At 39.4% G+C, this 18,731-nt stretch overlaps 1 protein-coding gene across 1 annotated transcript; it reads left to right on the top strand.

Moving 5' to 3' along the window:
- Positions 1-14,279: 14,279 nt before the first annotated feature.
- Positions 14,280-18,319, top strand: LOC109214608 ((-)-camphene/tricyclene synthase, chloroplastic-like). The gene is made up of 7 exons (XM_019378546.1): positions 14,280-14,549; positions 14,679-14,943; positions 15,057-15,441; positions 15,797-16,018; positions 16,816-16,954; positions 17,080-17,328; positions 17,912-18,319. Exons 1-7 carry the CDS (start codon positions 14,280-14,282, stop codon positions 18,212-18,214), a joined length of 1,833 nt encoding a protein of 610 aa, XP_019234091.1. The 3' UTR covers positions 18,215-18,319.
- The last annotated feature ends 412 nt before the right edge of the window (positions 18,320-18,731 follow it).

Here is an 18,731-nt window from a genome sequence, read left to right as displayed (position 1 = left end):
TGACATAAAATACTCTCAACTTAATGATTTATGATTAAGAAAAAAGTAATTTTGAATAGTCAACGATTTATTAAGCATGAGAATTTACAAGGTTAGTTACATAGAATTGCATAATGTTGTATTAGGCGAGCCCAGTACGCTGGGCGTTGGGCGTGTCCGGGGCGTAAGCCCTAGTGGCCGAGGCGTAAGTCTCACGGAACTAAGCCCCACACATAAGTCCAGGGGCGTTTTACGAGTGCCCCGCCCCGGGGCGAGCCCCGGGCGAGTCCCAATGCTGCCTTTTAAAACAGAGATTTTACGTATATATGCTTTAGTGTATTTAACATGATATAATAATGTGACACGTCCTCTCTAGAGAAAATTTCAATTTGTTAAGAAACTTTAAGCATTAACATGCCTTTAATCTAAAACTCTGTTTCAGTTTAATAATTAGGCTGAGTACATAGTATTGAACACATGAACTTAAGCCTAAGTATATTTATTAGACACATGATGGTGATATGGCAAAGTCTGTGCGCTGCACTAATCATAAGCACGTGAGGGTCTTTTTTTATTTTTATTTTTTAATAAAAAATTTCGGAATAAATTTGTCACTTTAAATCGGAACCTTGCCGGAAAGAAATCGTGAGGCCTTCTTCTTCTTGGCTTTTTTAACCAGAGACAAATTTATTCTCATTCCATGACTTCCATTAGACTTCTATTTGAGATTTGGGGATCACCAACAAACTACATCGGTCACCTGATTCTGCTCACCTTGAAGCACACTTCCCAAGCGTCCAAGCAGAAAACTATCACCTCTCAACTTTATTCATATGGCAGAAACGCCATTACCATGGTTCATGGCAATCACCATGTCATGTTTTTTATATTATTTTAATTTTCCAGATGTCAGTTTTTAATTGGCTTCTTTACCATGTCATGGCATTTGAGGATCACGCGCTTACATATTTTGGTTGCATGTTGAAAACGTGTTTAATAAACACATTTTGGTTTGAGTTTAGGTGTTGATAGAAACAAATTAAAGCTTAGTTCAGTTTTCTAAATGAAATTGCCGGACAGCTTATGTATTCATCAGTTTAATTATTTTGAGATTCTTTCTAGATAGATCATGCACTTCTTAAATCCAAAGTCTCATCATTAGAAACAAATTCTATTTCAACCATTAGGAACAAATGATTTCAACCACTAAAAAATCAAAGCAAGCTAGTTATTAAAAAAGCAAACTAGTTATTAAAAATGTTCAGCCAACTTTGTATCCATAAATAAATATGGATTTTTTATCCGTAAAACGGTACAGTTGAATTTATACGTGGTTTCTAGATAAGTGAATTAATTCGATCCTAAAATAATAAGATAATTTAAGAAATATATAACACTTAGCCTTGATATGCAGACGAAATGACAGAAATAAAGATTCCGGTAGTGAAGCCTCCGGGTGCAACAATAATAAGAACTGAAAATAGGAGGATAAAATTATATAGAGCTTTGAGTAGATTGTAGTATCAGTTTGCCAGAAAATTCCTCCCTTCACAATGATAAAAGAGCTCGCTATTTATAGGTAGGTCTAGGGAACGAGGTCGTAGGATCGTACATTTCTTTAATATCAATTATGAGGGCCATTGATAACGGTGAGCATAACTGTCAAATTCCTTGTAACGGGCAGCGTACTTAATGCTGTGGAATATTCTTCATTAATGCCACCAGGCGGAAGGTACTTATTGCTTCTTTATGAATGTCATTCCTTCCGGTATTAAATGGGATAGTTGGCTTCGGTTCCCCGTGTCATTCTTTTAAACGGCCACCTGACATGACAAATTTTATCCTGTACAGATAGTCCCCCTGCTTTCCGGTGACATAGCTTTTTATTACCGGGAAGTTGGTAGAAATACTATTTTGGCGGAAATTACTATGATTCCCTCTAAAGGCTTCTGACGGTTGATTAGACGCACGCCTCTCCGCATTTAATACCCTAAACACGCGTCATCCCACGATTCAACATAGCTTTAGCCGATTATCGAGGTAATCATAGCCATGAATTTAGCTGCCAAATTTTTTACTTATACTCCATAATTTTCCAAACTTTATAAAACCTTCCTTGTTGTTAATTAACCTTTCTTTAACTCCCTTCAAACGGAAAAGCTTTTTCTTTTATCCAAATGGCTTCTTCTTCAAAGAACGTTAGCTCTTCAAAGGGCAAGAACAAAGCCGAGGACACTGCTCCTCCAACGGTGGATTCTATCATTCCAGGAAGTCTTGTTATAACAAAAGACTTCGAAGAGAAATTCCCTTCGGCTCTCCCTCGCACGTGGATTGTTGGCAGATACCCTTTTTCCATCCGTCCTTTCAGTATTCTTATTGTGAAGGAAGACACTCGCTTCCATGATTTGGATATTGTTGCTCCTGAACTAACAAAGCGAGTGACCCTACACAAGGAGGGTTTTACATATTTTTGCATGTATCCCTTTACTTTGGGCGCGTTCTCTTTGAGTGGAGAGCTTGACTTCGTGGAGTTCTGCCTCCGCTACCAGGTGTGTTTGGCACAAGTAAGTCCTTCTATGTGGAGGACGATTGCTTGTCTTCGGTATTTGTGCCAAGAGACGGGAGATGAGCTATCTTTAGCTCATGTGATGAATCTCTATTCCCCCAAAATCTTCCGCGGGGGAGTGATAAATTTCAGCAAATGTGGCCACCATGCCCTATTTCTAGCATGGATAATGACAACGATTGTTGCAGTTGCCACCAACGACATCATTCCGACAACGGTTTCATCCTTTCTGGAAGCGTGAAACCGCACTCGTAAGCTTCTTGTTTAATATTTCATATTTCTTTTATTAAGGATTCTTCCATATCCGTATTGATCCTCCATCCTTCGCTTGTTTCAGGAACTCGATGGGTTCTACCTATGGTTGAAGGCTTGGACTAGTAGGTCCAAAAAATCTTGGACGTCACTACGCCAGAGACCCGTACGTGGAAAGAACTGGCCCTTAAATACGGGTGGAAGGCCAAAAATCACGGTAACTCAGACTCACCTTGTTTCAGTTTTTTACGTGAAAAAATTGATTGATCTCTTCTTCCAACTTTTCTCTGAAATCAGGTCTACCCGCAGGCTCAGTTGATGTCCCCGAGGAGGATGTTTTGGCTGACCCTAATTATGCGGTGAGGCTGCTTCAGGAGGCGTTCACTCGAACAGGTGTCTCCGGGCCTGCTTCGGGTACAAGTATTTCATTACAGAGTCCCCGGCCGAAGAACAAGCAACCAAAAAGAAGGTGTTCCTCCGGGGCCATGGGAAAGAATAAGAGGGCGAAGACTGTTTCCCCCGAGTTATCTCCGGAAGTGATGGTGACTAGCTCTCCTCCCGGGCCGGCCATAGATGCCATGATGATCGAAGATGATGGAGAAGCTAGTGATGGGGGAGCTTCTCTACATAGAAGGCGACGATCCTTATCAACTCAACAGAATGAGGACGATGTCTCGGCACTTTGGGGGGAAATTGACATGGTAGAAAATGCCAACTCCCATTTTCGGGTCTCAATTACTGTGTCCGGTACTGTGGGGATGAGTACCAGGTCCTTGCCGTCTTCGGTTGGCGAGCATCCAACAACTAACACTGCGTTTGTCGCGGCTTCTTCTCATATTTCATCGCCATTAGCTTCATATCCCTCTTCCCCAGCTCTTCCATCAACAACTGCTACATCATCTCCATCGACCGCACCTTACCAAGAAGAAGGCGTTCCTCTTCCCCAATCCCCAGTTCATGAGAATTTGGGGCGAAATTATGCTACCCTCTCCGAAGATCCGCTAGGGAGGAGGAACGTTACTCTTTCAATATCCACCGGATGTAACTTGTTATCTCGGCCGGTGGAACTTGCTAATTATCTGAAGCCTTTGGCTTCAGAGAAAGATTGTGAAAAGATTCAGGCACTCTCGGGAGAGTGCTTGTTGAACAACGCCATGCACAACACCGCAAAAGTACATTCCTTACTTCCTTTGTTATTTCTTCTATTTTTGCCTAAACATATCCTGAATTTTGCTTTCTTGCTTTGTATGCTAACTTTCTTGCTTCCGAGGGACTTTAGAGGTTGATTCGTGAGAAGGAAGAAATTATTTCTGCACGGGATCAGCTTTTGGCAGAGGGGGAGCAAAGTGCCGCTCGCCTCTCAAACTGGAAGCCAAAGCCACTGAGACCTTTATATTAGAGGCTCATTTTCAGCAAAGCGAGCAAGAAGTGGAAACCCTTAGCCAAGAGATCGCCCAACTGAGGGTTCAATTTGAAGAAGCTAAGGCCAAATGGATTGTGAGGCTGCCTCTGCTGAAAGATTGACCGACTTAGAGGTAGCCTTGAATTCCAAGACTGAAAAGTTTGCTGATGCGGGGATAAAGTACACCCAGTTGGAGGAGAATCATAAGAGGACCATTGAGCATAATAGAATTTTCAGCTCTAATGTCCGCGATCTTGATGTTAGCCTCAAGTCCATTAGATCCACCCGGGAAAATCTTTCTGCCGAGGTCACCCAACTCAAAGAAGAACTTGCGTCGAGCGGTTTCTCTCATTGTTGAGAAACTTACGCTATGTACAACATGAGGAGAAAAATATTAGAAGAGGCCAAAGCTGGTATCATTGACTTTGATGCCGAAATTGCTAAGGCCTGTGAGCTTGAGTTAGCTGCTAAAAGTGGTCTCCCGGCAGAGCCCGATGCTCCTGGTCCTTCTGGTTCCGGTTCCGAGTTCTCAGGAACTGAAGAAGAATCAGAAGACGATGACGCTGAAGGCCCAAATGATGAAGGCCAAAATGTTAAGCCATCGGCGGATCTACCTACTCCCCCCGAGGGCGCAGACACTTCTCTTCCTCCGGGTTCCAGAGAGGCAGCAATTTAGCTTTTCCATTCTTTTCCCATCTTTTGTACTTGTGCCATTTTTGGCATGTTTTTTGTAAGTAAAACATCTTTTTTGCATGAGTCTTTATGCGTTCTTTCGTTTGCAGATATTTACTTTGCATTCCTTTTTTGCTTAAGTGTTTTGTGCAAGTTTATTCATTTGCATCTGATTATGCAAGGCCTTGGGTGTATTTTTCCTCTAAGGCATTTTGATTTCGGGCATAAGTTCTTCCGAAATCGACCCTTTAACGTGAGGGTTTTAATAAGTATTTGCGCAAGTTTGGTCTTTGTGTCTTTTCGTGTAATGCTTCAGGTGTATTTTTCCCCGAAGGCATTTTGATTTCGGGCATAAATCCTTCCGAAACCAATCCTTTAACGTGAGGGTTTTTATAAGTATTTGCGCAAGTTTTCTCTTTGCGTCTTTTCGTGTAAGGCTTCAGGTGTATTTTTCTCCGAAGGCATTTGATTTCGGGTATAAATCCTTTCGAAACCAACCCTTTAACGTGAGGGTTTTTATAAGAAAGGGCCCTCTTATGTTTACGGTGCTCTTGAAGAGGACATCTCCTGTTCATTACGACACTAGAATTTGAAGTACTTGTTCAAATGACAGTTAATTCATCGTTCAGACAAGAAACAATATAGAAATAAAATGACTTCATTTTATTCCTTCCATTTTCAAAAGTACATAAACATTTGTTATGCTATAAAAGAGATTGCCATTACTTGTGGCTAACTTGTACAACTTGTTTCTACGGAGCTGGCCGCGCAGTCCCCGGTCCCCATGATACAACTCTGTTTTCGAATTTCGTTTCCCGGTTGATATGGCAGTCATTGTTGCCGTATCCTCATATCATTCCCACTAATGAATTTCTAGTAATCCTTAACTCGGTAACAGATTTTGTTTCCCCTTAGGAATTTATGCTATCGAGCGAAGGACTATCTAACAACCCTCTAGTGGTTTGAACATGTGAATGGTCGGGTTACCTTTGTTCGATAGCAAACTTAACTTCCCGGTGGGAATTTTGCTATAGAGCCAAAGATTATCTAACCATTCTGGAGTGTCTCTTTGCTTGTGTGCCTTGTTATCAAAGGTCTTATTGCTGTTGTTGAAGCTTTATTCATAGTATGCTTTCTGTTGCTGTCTTGTTAAAAACCTTGCCAGCAAAACCCAATTGGGACAAAAACTGGACGAAGGGAAAAAGAGTGCAACACATACTTCCAATTCAGGTGATGTTCATCAGTAATAATATCTTTTGAGGTGTGCCACGTTCCAGTTGCTGGGCAACTTTTCTCCATCTTGATTCTCCAATTCATACGAATTCCCGGTGACAACTGAAACCCGGTAGGGGCCTTCCCATGTTGGACCTATCTTCCCTGCGTTGAGCTCCCGGGGTGTTTTGAGTTACTTTCCTTAGGACCAAGTCTCCAACTTTGAAATAATGGAGGTTGGCTCTTCAGTTATAATATCGTTCCGTTCTCTACTTTTGGGCTGCCATTCTTACATACGCCAAGTCCCTGCGCTCATCGAGTAGCTCCAAGTTGACTAACATTGCTTCATTGTTTGATTCTTCATCTGCTCGGAAATATCTCAAGGTTGGTTCCCCTACTTCCACTAGAATTAAGGTTTCTGCTCCGTATACAAGGGAAAAAGGAGTTTCTTCTGTGCTCGATTTGGCCGTTGCAGTATGCCCATAGAACTCCAGGTAATTCCTCGGGCCATTTACCTTTAGCTGCTTCCAACCTTTTCTTGAGGTTTTGTATAATCACTTTGTTCATTGACTTTGCTTGACCATTTGTGCTCGGATGGTAGGGTGAAGATGTGATCCTCTTTATCTTCAAATATTCGAGGAACTTTGTGACTTTTGCACCGATAAATTGTGACCCATTATCGTATGCTATCTCTTTTGGTATTTGAACCTGCAAATTATGTTTTCCCACAAGAAATACACCACCTCGCGCTCGCCGATCTTCTGATAAGGACCTGTTTCCACCCACTTCGAAAAATAGTCAGTCAAAATCAAAAGAAATCTTGCCTTACTGGGAGCCGGCGGCAATGGTCTGACGATGTCTATCCCTCATTTCATGAATGGCCACGGGGACAGAACTGAATGCAACGGTTCTGCCGGTTGATGTACCGGTGGTGCATAGCGTTGGCACTTATCATATTTTTGTACGAAGTCTTTGCGTCTTGTTCTATGCGGGGCCAATAATATCCTGCCCTTACCAGTTTCAGCACTAAGGAATCTGCACCCGAATGGTTGCCGCATATCCCTTCATGGACTTCTCGCATAACATAGTTAGCTTCGGATGCCCCCAAGCATCGGGCTAGCGGGCCTTGGAAAGATTTTCTGTATAGTTGGTCTCTTTTGAAGCTATATCGCTCTGCTTTGGGGCAGTGCCCCGGACACCTTGGAGTCTTCGGGCTGCTTTCCGTGTTCGAGATAATTGATAATTTCATTCCTCTAGTACCATATCAAATTAGTCGTATTTACCTCATAGTAGTTATCTGCATCCAGGACCGAGTTCATCAATTGTACTGCCATCCCAGACTTCGATCCCTTTATTTCCGTCGATTAACCGAGGTTAGACAATGCGTCTGCTTCTGTGTTTTCTTCCCTCGGGATATGAGTAATAGACCACTCCCTAAATTGAGCCAACAGAGCTTGGACCTTTATCATGTATGTTGCATGCGCTCCTCTTTGGTTTCGAAGATCCCTTAGACCTGATTTACCACCTGTTGTGAGTCGCATTTGATTTCTATGACCTCGGAATCCAGTCCATGGGCCAGTTCGAGTCCTTCAATCAAACACTCGTATTCTGCTTCATTGTTAGTTAAAGGGACCATTTGATGTCTTGCCTTAGGGTTTCCCCCGAAGGCATGATTAATATTATACCAAGGCCGGACCCTTTTACGTTAAAAGCTTCATCCATAAATAAGATCCAAACTCTTAATATTGATTCTGACACCATTACTGCCTATTTGGTTGCTAGAGGCAGCAATTCCGGACTGAAATCGGCCACAAAGTCAGCCAAGACTTGGACTTAATCACAGTCATTGGTTTATATTCTATGTCGAACTCACTAATTTTGACGACCCATTTGGCCAACCTACCTGAGAGTTCGAGTTTATGGAGGATGTTTCGGAGAGGAAAAGTGGTCGCCACGGCTACTGAATGACATTGGAAGTAGGGCCTCAACTTTCGAGCGGCGACTACGAGAGCTAAGGCGAGCTTCTCCAAATATGGGTAGCGAGTTTCTGCTCCCATCAAAATTTTACTAACGTAATAAATGGGATATTGCGTACCTTCGTCTTCATGGACTAAAACTGCACTTACCGCGACTTCCGAGACCGCGAGGTAGACTAACAGCGTTTCACCTTCCTTTGGTTTCGAAAGTAACGGAGAGTTTGACAAGTACCTTTTTAATTCTCTCAAAGCCTGTTGGCACTCCGGGGTCCATTCGAAGTTGTTCTTTTAAGCAGTGCAAAGAAACGGTGGCATTTTTCTAATGACCGGGAAATGAACCTGCTTAAAGCTGCCAATCTCCCCGTGAGCCTTTGGACTTCCTTCACGCTTGGCAGTTGATTCGGGATGTCTTCGATGGCATTGATATTATCGGGGTATACCTCACTCCGCCTTTGCGATAGCAAAAATCCCAGGAACTTGCCAGAGCTGACCCCGAACGCGCATTTCTCGAGGTTAAGCTTCATGTTATGCTTCCTTAGGATGTCAAAAGTTTCTTCCAGATGCTTAAGGCGATCACCTACATTCAAAGACATAGCGAGCATATCGTCTATATAAACTTTCATAGTTTTTCCTATTTGTTTTTCAAACATCTTGTTCACGAGTCGCTGATATGTGGCTCCGCCGTTATTCAACCGGAAAGGCATCACATTATAGCAATATGTGCCGAAATTTGTTATGATTGAAGTCTTTTTCTGATCCTTTGGGTTCATCTTAGTTTGGTTGTACCGGAATAAGCATCGAGGAAACTCATTAACGCGTGCCCGACCGTAGCATCGATCATTTGATCGATGTTTGACAGTGGGAACGAGTCTTTCGGGCACGCCTATCTACACACATGCGAAATTTATTGTTCTTCTTAGGAACTACGACTACATTATCTAGCTAGTGTGGATACTTTACCTCTCGGATTGAACCGATATCAGGTAAGTGAGTTACCTCTTCTTTGACGAATTTATTCCTGGCTTCCGCAATAGGGCCTTTCTTTTATCTTACCGGAGGTATGTTGGGATCCAAACTTAACTTGTGTACGGCTACCTCTGTCGGGATAGCTGTCATATCCGCATGCGACCATGCAAAACAATTAGCGGTAGATTTAAGAAATTCAATAAAGCCAGACCTGAGCTCGGGGTGCATTCTTATCCCCAAATGGAATTTCCTTTCTAAGAACTCTTCGAACAATGCAACTTGCTCAAGCTCTTATGCCGTGGATTTTGTTGCATCTGTCTCTTCTGGAACCTGAAAATACCTCGGCACCTGATAAGATTCCGAAGCTTCTACCCCCGGGCTAACTTCATCTGATTCAGGAGCGGGCGCCGGTTCCTGTAGTTGTTATGCCGCATGTTCCTTTCCTTTGCTACTGGAGATCGAAATTGCATTCATCTCCCTTGCTGCCGGTTTGTCACCCCTTATCTGTTTAACTTCTTCGGGCATTGAAAACTTCAGCAATTGATGATTTGTTGATGGTACAACTTTCATCTCGTGCAACCATGGTCTTCCCAGAATAATGTTGTATCCCATATCACCATCTACTACTTCAAAAAGAGTTGTTTTCATCACTCCTTCGGCGCTCGTGGGTAACAAAATCTCTCATCGGGTAGTCACGCTCGCGAGGTTGAATCTGGCAAGGAGTTTTGTGGCCGGAATGATGCTTCTAGTGAGCTTAGCTTGCTCCAATACTCTCCATTGTATGATATTGGCCGATATTCATAGATCCACTAGAACACGTTTAATTTTAAAATCTAGCACATTTAAAGAAATTACAAGTGTGTCGTTGTGCGGTAGCAGTAATCCATCTGTGTCCTCCTCCGTGAAAGTGATATCGTATTCGGCGACTACCCGGAGCCTTTTGCTATGGGTTATTGATACTTTCGTCTTTTTTGCTGCCGAAAAGGTGACCTTGTTGATCTCCTTCACCACAAAGATCACGTTGATCATCTGGCGCAAGGGATCTTCCCCTGATTTTGAGGGTTCCGCGTTGTCTTGGTTACGACCATAATTGTTCTTAGCCCGGTCACTCAAGAATTCTCTGAGATGACCATTCTTCAACCATAATTGTTCTTAGCCCAGTCCGGTGTCCATCCATCCCGTGGTATTCACACCATAAGTTTGGATCCCTCTGGCCGGGATCGGATCTCACCGGCTTCAGAAATCGTGCCTATTTGATGTTTCTCATAGTTGATACCAACTCTACTACGCTGACATTGAAATTGTATTCTAATAGTCTGTGGTAGGAAGGGTCCCGCATACATGGCGCTTCCTTATCCTGCAATGATCTATTGTTCCTACCGCGATCAGACCTTCTATCGGTAGTGAATCTATCTGCTGACCGGAAACCTCTGCTACGGCCTTCTGTCCGTTCGTAGGGCAAAAACCAGCCCCTGGAAGACCATTTATCCGCGTCGAAGTAGTCTTCTAATTTTTTTTATTCTTCTCATGTCCCTTTGCCAACGATGGGAAACCGATCTGATCGTCTTCAATTCTTATCTTTGACTCGTATCTGCTGTGTACATCTACCCAAGTAGTTGCTTGGAACTCGAGCAAACTTTCCTTCAGTTTTCGAGAAGCGTCTGAACTTCTTGGATTCAGTCCCTAGGTGAATGGTTCAGCCGCCCATTCGTCTGGAACAGTCGGGAGTAACATCCTTTCCTTCTGGAACCGGGTAACAAATTTTCGCAGCAACTCAGATTCTCCTTGTGCAATTCTGAATATATTGGCCTTTCGGGCCTGCACCTTTCTAGCCCCGGCATGAATCTTAATAAAAGAATCCGTGAGCATCTCAAAGGCATCTATGGAATGCTCGGGTAACAGTGAATACCACGTCAAGGCTCCCCTCGTGAGAGTCTCTCCAAATTTCTTCAGCAGAACAGATTCAATCTCGTGAGGAGCTAAATCATTCCCCTTTACCGCCATCATATAGGTGGTAATATGCTCCTGAGGATCTGAATTACCATCATACTTTGGCACATCGGGCATTTTGAACCACTTCGGGATTAATTCTGGTGCCGCGCTCAGTTTGTATGGCAACTGAGTATACTTCTTTGAGTCCGGTCCTTTCAACACTGGTGGTTCCCCGGGATTTAGTCCATGTGGGCGTTGACCTCATAAACCGTAGAAGTTTATTTTTGAAGGGGTCGTTTTCGTTATTGGGACCGGATGCACTCTCCCCAGCTCCATCAGAACCAATCTCCCCCCTCGGGGTGTTATTATCGACCCTCTGCGTTGTTTGATTTGAGGGAGCGCCGTGAGGAACTGGATCTCGTGTATTCGCGTTATTGGAAGCCCCCGATAACGCCTGCTTCATCTCCGTCATAACCTTATCATGCTGCGTGAGGTGGCCCAGAATGATCGCTTGTTGCTCTTGTAGGACCCTTATTGCATCAACAATATGTTACTCTTCAGCATCACCTGAAGTTGCTTCCCGAACATATCAAGGATATCTCCTGTCGTGTACCAGCATGGCATCATTTTCTTCATTGTGGGTGTCACTGATTGAATCCTCGAAATAAGGTTGATCTCCTCGAACCTCGGGATTGTATGTGTTGTTAACACCGTTATCTCCTATTTCTTATGATTTTTTCTAAGATAAAATGATCAAAACACGTTAGTAAAAAAGGCAAGGATCAACTTAATTACATGACTGTCTAGGCCCCACGGTGGGCGCCAAACTGTTTTACCCGTAAAACGGTACAGTTGAATTTATACGTGGTTTCTAGACAAGTGAATTAATTCGTTCCTGAAATAATAAGATAATTGAAGAAATATATAACACTTAGCCTTGATATGAAGACAAAACGACAGAAATAAAGATTTCCGTAGTGAAGCCTCCGGGTGCAACAATAATAAGAACTGAAAATAGGAAGATAAAATTGTATAGAGCTTTGAGTAGATTATGGTATCTGTTTGCCAGAAATTTCCTCCCTTTACAATGATAAAAGAGCTCGCTATTTATAGCTACGTCTAGGGAACGAGGTCTTAGGGTCATGCCCTTCTTTAATGTCAATTATGAGGGTCATTGATGAAGATGTAACGGTGATCATAAATGCCAAATTCCTTGTAACGGGCAGCGTACTTAATGATGTAGAATATTCTTCATTAGTGTCATCGGGCAGAAGGTATTTATTGCTTTTTTACGAATGTCATTCCTTTCCGTACCAAATAGGATAGTTCGCTTCAGTTCCACGTGTCATTCTTTTAAACGGCCACCTGGCATGACAAATTTTGCCCTATACAGGATTCAAGAATTTTCTTTTTCCTTAGGCTATTTCAATGTTATAACAATGATAATATACTATTAGAAAATCCATATGAAACTTGCTTAGAAGCACATTAACACACTTCTTGAAAATAGTTATGTTTGTATAGCACCTGATCAGACAATTAGTAACCATGTTTATTCTTTAAATGGCACCTTTTTAGACATGGTACCTCTGATTGTAAAACTGCACATTTTTAGTTCCTTGTTATAAGGTGTTTGAATGAAGGACGGAATATCTTTCTCAACTAGTCTAATATTGATAAGTAGCATTCATGTGCATGTACTTCTATTCTTGAATCATGGATTTCATCTCTGATAAATGTTTCTTAATGAATATATTCTTTAATTGAAAATTTGCTTAAGATTTCCAAAGAAAACCCAACCCCTGCTGCTCAACTCAAAAATTAATCTGCCATCTTCCTATATTCACATGTTTGTGTCCAGAGCGACTATCTATTCGTAGATAATAGTACGTGTATATATGGACTGGTAACTCCTTAAATTTCTACGAGCCCCACAAAGGTTGATGAAATTTCTTGTCAACTTCATTAAATGAACTATTTAAGAGGTCCATCCAACTAATTTCCTGGGCGTCCCAACAGGATCAGATGTTAGATTTAAGTGGTCTACTGTAGTATGAATTTGAGATTATTTTTTTTTTCAATTAAAGGAGATAATTTGGGGCCAATTTTAGATGAAGTGTTCTTGAGGACATAGCAATTTTAGTTCTTGTTTTTCTTTTTATCCAGAAAGCTCGTTATAAACGTATTAGAGATAGCTTTTGCAAGAGATTTATCTCATTTTCATTGAATGTTGTCAGCATCGAATAAGATTTGCTCTTATCTTGCCACGGTTACCCAATAAAAACTTGTTTTTACCAGATAAAATAAATAAAATATACTTTGATGATTTACGTGAGATTTGTCGTGGAGAAATAGAAACGCAAACGCAAAAAAAGAGAAAATGTGGTGATATTAATATTATGCGGAGTGTCTATAAGAAATGCAAACGAGTCTTCTTGTGCTTTCTTTAAGTGCTTTATCAGATTCAATTAATAAAAGCTAACAGTCTAGTGATATCAATGCTCTCTTTTTCCTGATCGATCCTTTAATGTAATAGATTTTATTTTTATAAAACATCTCCTAATTGTACTTTAATTTGAGACCAATAGAGTACTAGTACAAATTAATCTGCATTTTCCTAATGTTCCATTTTAACCAAGTACTCAGATTTCAAAATGGAATTCAAGACTTAATTGTGAAGTTACCTATCAATTATTTGTTCATATTCACGTGAAAGATTAGTACTCCCTCCGTTCCAATTTATGTGAACCTTTTTGACTGGGCACGGAGTTTAAGAAAAAATAAAGACTTTTGGAATTTTTTGTCCTAAATGAGTAAAATGGGGTCCAGAGTATTTGTGTGGTTATAAAAGCTTCTCATTAAGGGTAGAATTGTAAGTTTAAGTTAAATTGTTTCCAAATTTAGAAAGGGTTCATTCTTTTTGGAACGGACCAAAAAGGAAATAGATTCACAGGGAGTACTAACTACAATGGATAATGAATTAATTTAGTGCAAAGATACAAATAGGTCTTCTTCCTTGAGATATGCTCTCTTTTCTTAGTTGATGGTAAAACATCAAATCAAAACTGTTCATCCCTTCTCAAAAAGATTTACATTTGGTAGTTAGCCACGAAAGATTTAGCAAATCTTAGTTATTGGAGTATTTGAGTCATCGATATATTTTAACAATCAGACTTTAATTTCAGACGCAAACTAAATCATAATTGTGCTTGTCGAGTGGTCCCCACTAATCTCTGAAAAAATAATAGTAATGAATATAACACGTCCATATAATATAAATACTGGAGTAAGATATTTTAGAGACATTGAACTGAAAATATCAATGGAGGCAATATTATTCAGCAACGTAGGGTTACTACCCATGGCCACCTCCAGAAGACCTCAACCACCTAATACCTGTTTTCCCTCTTTTACCCCTGGAAAATCATCAAAAATATCCTGCCTTTCTAAAGCTGAACCACCACTTAATCACTCTACTATTTCCACTAATCTTTCATCATCTTCAGATCATAATCCCATTCGGCGTTCAGGGAATTACGAACCTACCACCTGGGATTTTGAATACATTCAGTCCATACACAATGATTATGTGGTAATATAATTACATTTGTTTAGCACATCTTTTTTTCTTGTTATTCAAAAATCAGCACATATGATTATAGTCGTAAATAATTCAGAGCTCATCGTTCGTAAATTAATGTGATTTGTAACCTTTGCGTAGGGAGAGAAGTATATCAAACGGTTTAACAAACTGAAGAAGGAAATGAAGGAGAAGATGATGAAAATGATTAATGAGGGATCAGAAGAATTAGATAAGTTGGAGCTAATTGATAATTTACAAAGGCTTGGAGTAAGTTACCACTTCCACGATGAAATCATGCAAATTTTGAGTAGCATACACCTAAATGCATCCTCAGGAGATTCATTATATGCCACAGCCCTGAAATTTAGACTCTTGAGACAACATGGTTTTCATATCTCTCAAGGTACTGTACCTATTTTTGCCAAACTAATTTCCTTAATTCTTTTCTTATGTTTCTAATGTTTGGTCATTTTTATGCATGTTTTGACCACTATTTAATTTCTTCTCGTATTTTAGATATACTGAACGATTTCAAGGATGAGCAGGGCAACTTCAAGCAAAGTCTCTGTAAAGATATAGAAGGGTTGTTACAATTATATGAAGCTTCATTTCTCTCTACAGAAAATGAAAGCACTTTTCTAGAGTGCGCCAATATATCTGCAATGTCACAACTACAGAATTATCTCAACAATCAAAATAGTGTAGACAACGTGACAGTCGCATTAGTACGCCATGCCCTGGAACTTCCTTTGCATTGGATGATGTTGAGAGTTGAGACAAGGTGGTACATAAACATATATGAAAGAATTCCAAATGCTAATCCTCTTCTGCTCGAGCTTGCTAAGTTGGACTTCAACGTTGTTCAAGCAACACACCAAGAAGATTTAAGAAATCTATCAAGGTGAGAGATCAATTGAGTATTAATAATGTAAAAGTTTTTTACATGACTATCAGGTCATTTGATGAGTAATTAACTACCCATAATAATAAGTAAAATTACTATCTTAACGAACAAGACAAAATTACACTAAAAGGGCAACCCGGTGCACTAAGCTTCCGCTATGCGCGGGGTCCGGGGAAGGGCCGGACCACAAGGGTCTATTGTGCGCAGCCTAACCCTGTATTTCTGCAAGAGGCTGTTTGCACGGGATCCGGTGTAAATTTTTTATTATACAATTTGTGGATATAAGTTAAATTCGAGAGAAAAAATATATATATCCGGGGTATCTGACGCATTAATGTTCATGTAAATTAAGGTGGTGGAAGAACTCATGCCTTGCAGAAAGATTGCCATTTACGAGGGATAGAATTGTTGAAGCTTTCTTATGGATAGTGGGGATGATGTTTGAACCTCAAAAGAACCAGAACTGCCGAACACTGTTGACAAGAGTCACTGCTATGGCTACAGTTATAGATGATATTTATGATGTCTATGGCACTCTTGATGAGTTGGAACTCTTCACTCATGCTGTTGAAAGGTCAGAAATTAGTCACTATATATATCTCTAAATATTGTGCATGTAGATAAGTAGCTGTATCGATTTGTTTTCATTTTTTAATTTATGGCGGGAATTACTTCCTTCTTTATGGGAAGAAATTTTTTTTAACGAAGATAAGTGTGTGGATATATATATATATATATATATATATATATATATATATATATATATATATATATATATATATACTACATAGTTATAGTAGGTTGGCAATCTATACACTTTTGATTTGCCCAAAATACTCTTATTATTTCTTGCCACTTCATTAAATATATGGACCTTTTTGTCTTTCCCCCAAAATGACCCCCCAAAAAGGTCCATATATTTAATGAAATGGCAAGAAATAATAAGGGTATTTTGGGCAAATTAAAATGTATACATTGCTAACCTACTACAACTATGTAGTATGTTAGCAAAACCCACACATACTCTTGTTATGTAATAACCAGTAGAAACATGATGAAGAATTAATCTTAGTAATCTTCAATACTCTTGTTAGATATTTTGAACCTTTCATGAACACTTATTAACCACTACTCAATTTATATTACATGTCACAAAATAATGAATAAATAACGAGTATTTGCCTTTTAATTTCATGAACGGACTATTTATAGCTTTTTCTGCTTTGAATTCACGTATGTTCATCAACTCTCTAAATATATTTTCACTCTTTACTTAATACTCTAAGATGATATATACATCTTCTCTTAGTTGTTACACCTTTATTTGTTTTTTCATTAATGGCCTTCCTCTTTGATTTTTTTTACATTCAGAATGGACCTAAAAGAGATTGATCATCTTCCGGACTATATGAAAGTATGTTACCTTGCACTCTTCAACACAGTCACTGAAATTGCATATGAAGTTCTCAAAGAGCAAGGGATCAACATCATACCCTACCTTAGAAAATCAGTAAATACTTAGTTCTACTTTGAATCTTTTTATCATGTATTTTAATTTCTTAATTCATTCCCCCCCCCCCCCCCCCCCCCCAAAAAAAAAAAAAACACATTAATCTGCTTATTTTTATTAATTAGTGGGGAGATTTGTGCAAAGCTTACTTACAAGAAGCAAGATGGTACTACAAAGGGTATATACCAACTCTGGAAGAATACATGGATAATGCATGGATTTCAGTTGGAAGTCTTGTTATAGTATTCAATGCATTCTTCTTTGTCACGAATCCAATTACCAAAGAGGCGCTGGAATATTTAAGCAAGTACCCTGACATTATTCGTTGGTCTGCTACAATTATTCGTCTTGCCGATGATTTAGCGACAACATCCGTAAGATTTTTTTAACCCTTACCTATGATATAAAATTTATGTGCTCTCCGTAATATTATTTAACTGCAGATACACCTCATTATTTGAAAATCATGCAATTGAACCTCTTGTATAACCAAAATTGAGTACTTGTTCAAAATACGAAGAAAGTTAATTACTATTAAAAATTCTGTCTATTAAATTAATGTATAGTTTTTCAATATAAGGGTTACGTTGTTTATACAACTGATCATATTTCCCTTTGAAAAATTGTAAATTTCAAAATTTTGTGATTGCAAATGACAAGTTTTGAAATACTGTTGTCAAACGAATTCAAAATAAGGATCTAGTGAACGTATTGTGATTTAAGTTTGTATTCCAAATTCACGTTTTCTTGGGTGTATGGTACAAACAAGTGCGATGAAATTATGTCTATATAAATTTAAATTACACAGGGTCAAGTTCCTCCTTCAAAATAAAACTTAAATTTCATTAGATTTTAATTTAGATACACTTACAGAATTCGTAAATTATATAGGTCAGTGTAATTTTACTTGTTATACGTAGTATATTATATATAGTATATATTTTCCTCTTGCTTCAGGATGAAATGAAAAGAGGTGATGTTGCCAAGTCAATTCAATGTTACATGAATGAGAAGGCTGTTTCTGAAGAAGATGCAAGGAAACACATCAGTTCTTTGATAAAAGAAACATGGAAACTGATCAACACGGCTCAACAGGAAAATGCAATATTTTCTGAAGCATTCATTAGATGTGGGGTAAATATTGCAAGAACGGGACAGAGCATTTACCAGTACGGAGATGGGCATGGAATTCAAAATTCTATGATTAAAAATCGCAATTCCGAATCATTTTTTGAGCCCATCAAAATTTCAATTCCATAAATGCCTCCTATCTTTAGTACTTCGATGCCTAAAGTGCTTCTAGTAATGTTTGGTCTTTACATGTATGCTGGACGAGACTTAATACTAAATACTTTATATTTTACACATTCCTTTTCAAGAAAAGATTGTTAAAAACTTTAGTATTTCTTAAATGCGACTATATACTATAATTTCAGACAACCTGGTCCTACAAAAAGTTACTATCCGAGTTACAATATCACGAATATGAATAAGAGATTGAAACACGTATGCAAAAATTTATTTTTCTTTGTGATGTTTTAACTTCAATACCACACAAGAGGGGGTGATTTGTGTGGTGTCCAATTTTTTGCTTAAACTGATTATGGAAGGACCCGGTTCTTCTAAGTGTTCCTTAACCTACTATTGCAGAAATAGTAAATGCGGAAAGTAAAGAACACAAGTATTCTAAATGGAAAACACCTGGCTCAAAAGGTGAAAAAATCACGACCTACTTTCAAGTAGGATTTTTCCAAACTCTCCACTAAATCACTGAGCC

The sequence above is a fragment of the Nicotiana attenuata genome, unplaced genomic scaffold, assembly GCF_001879085.1.
Source record: "Nicotiana attenuata strain UT unplaced genomic scaffold, NIATTr2, whole genome shotgun sequence".
NCBI classification, from domain to species: Eukaryota; Viridiplantae; Streptophyta; class Magnoliopsida; order Solanales; family Solanaceae; genus Nicotiana; species Nicotiana attenuata.
Note: the sequence above shows the minus strand (reverse complement) of the source record. Positions and strands in the feature narration are given on the sequence as shown.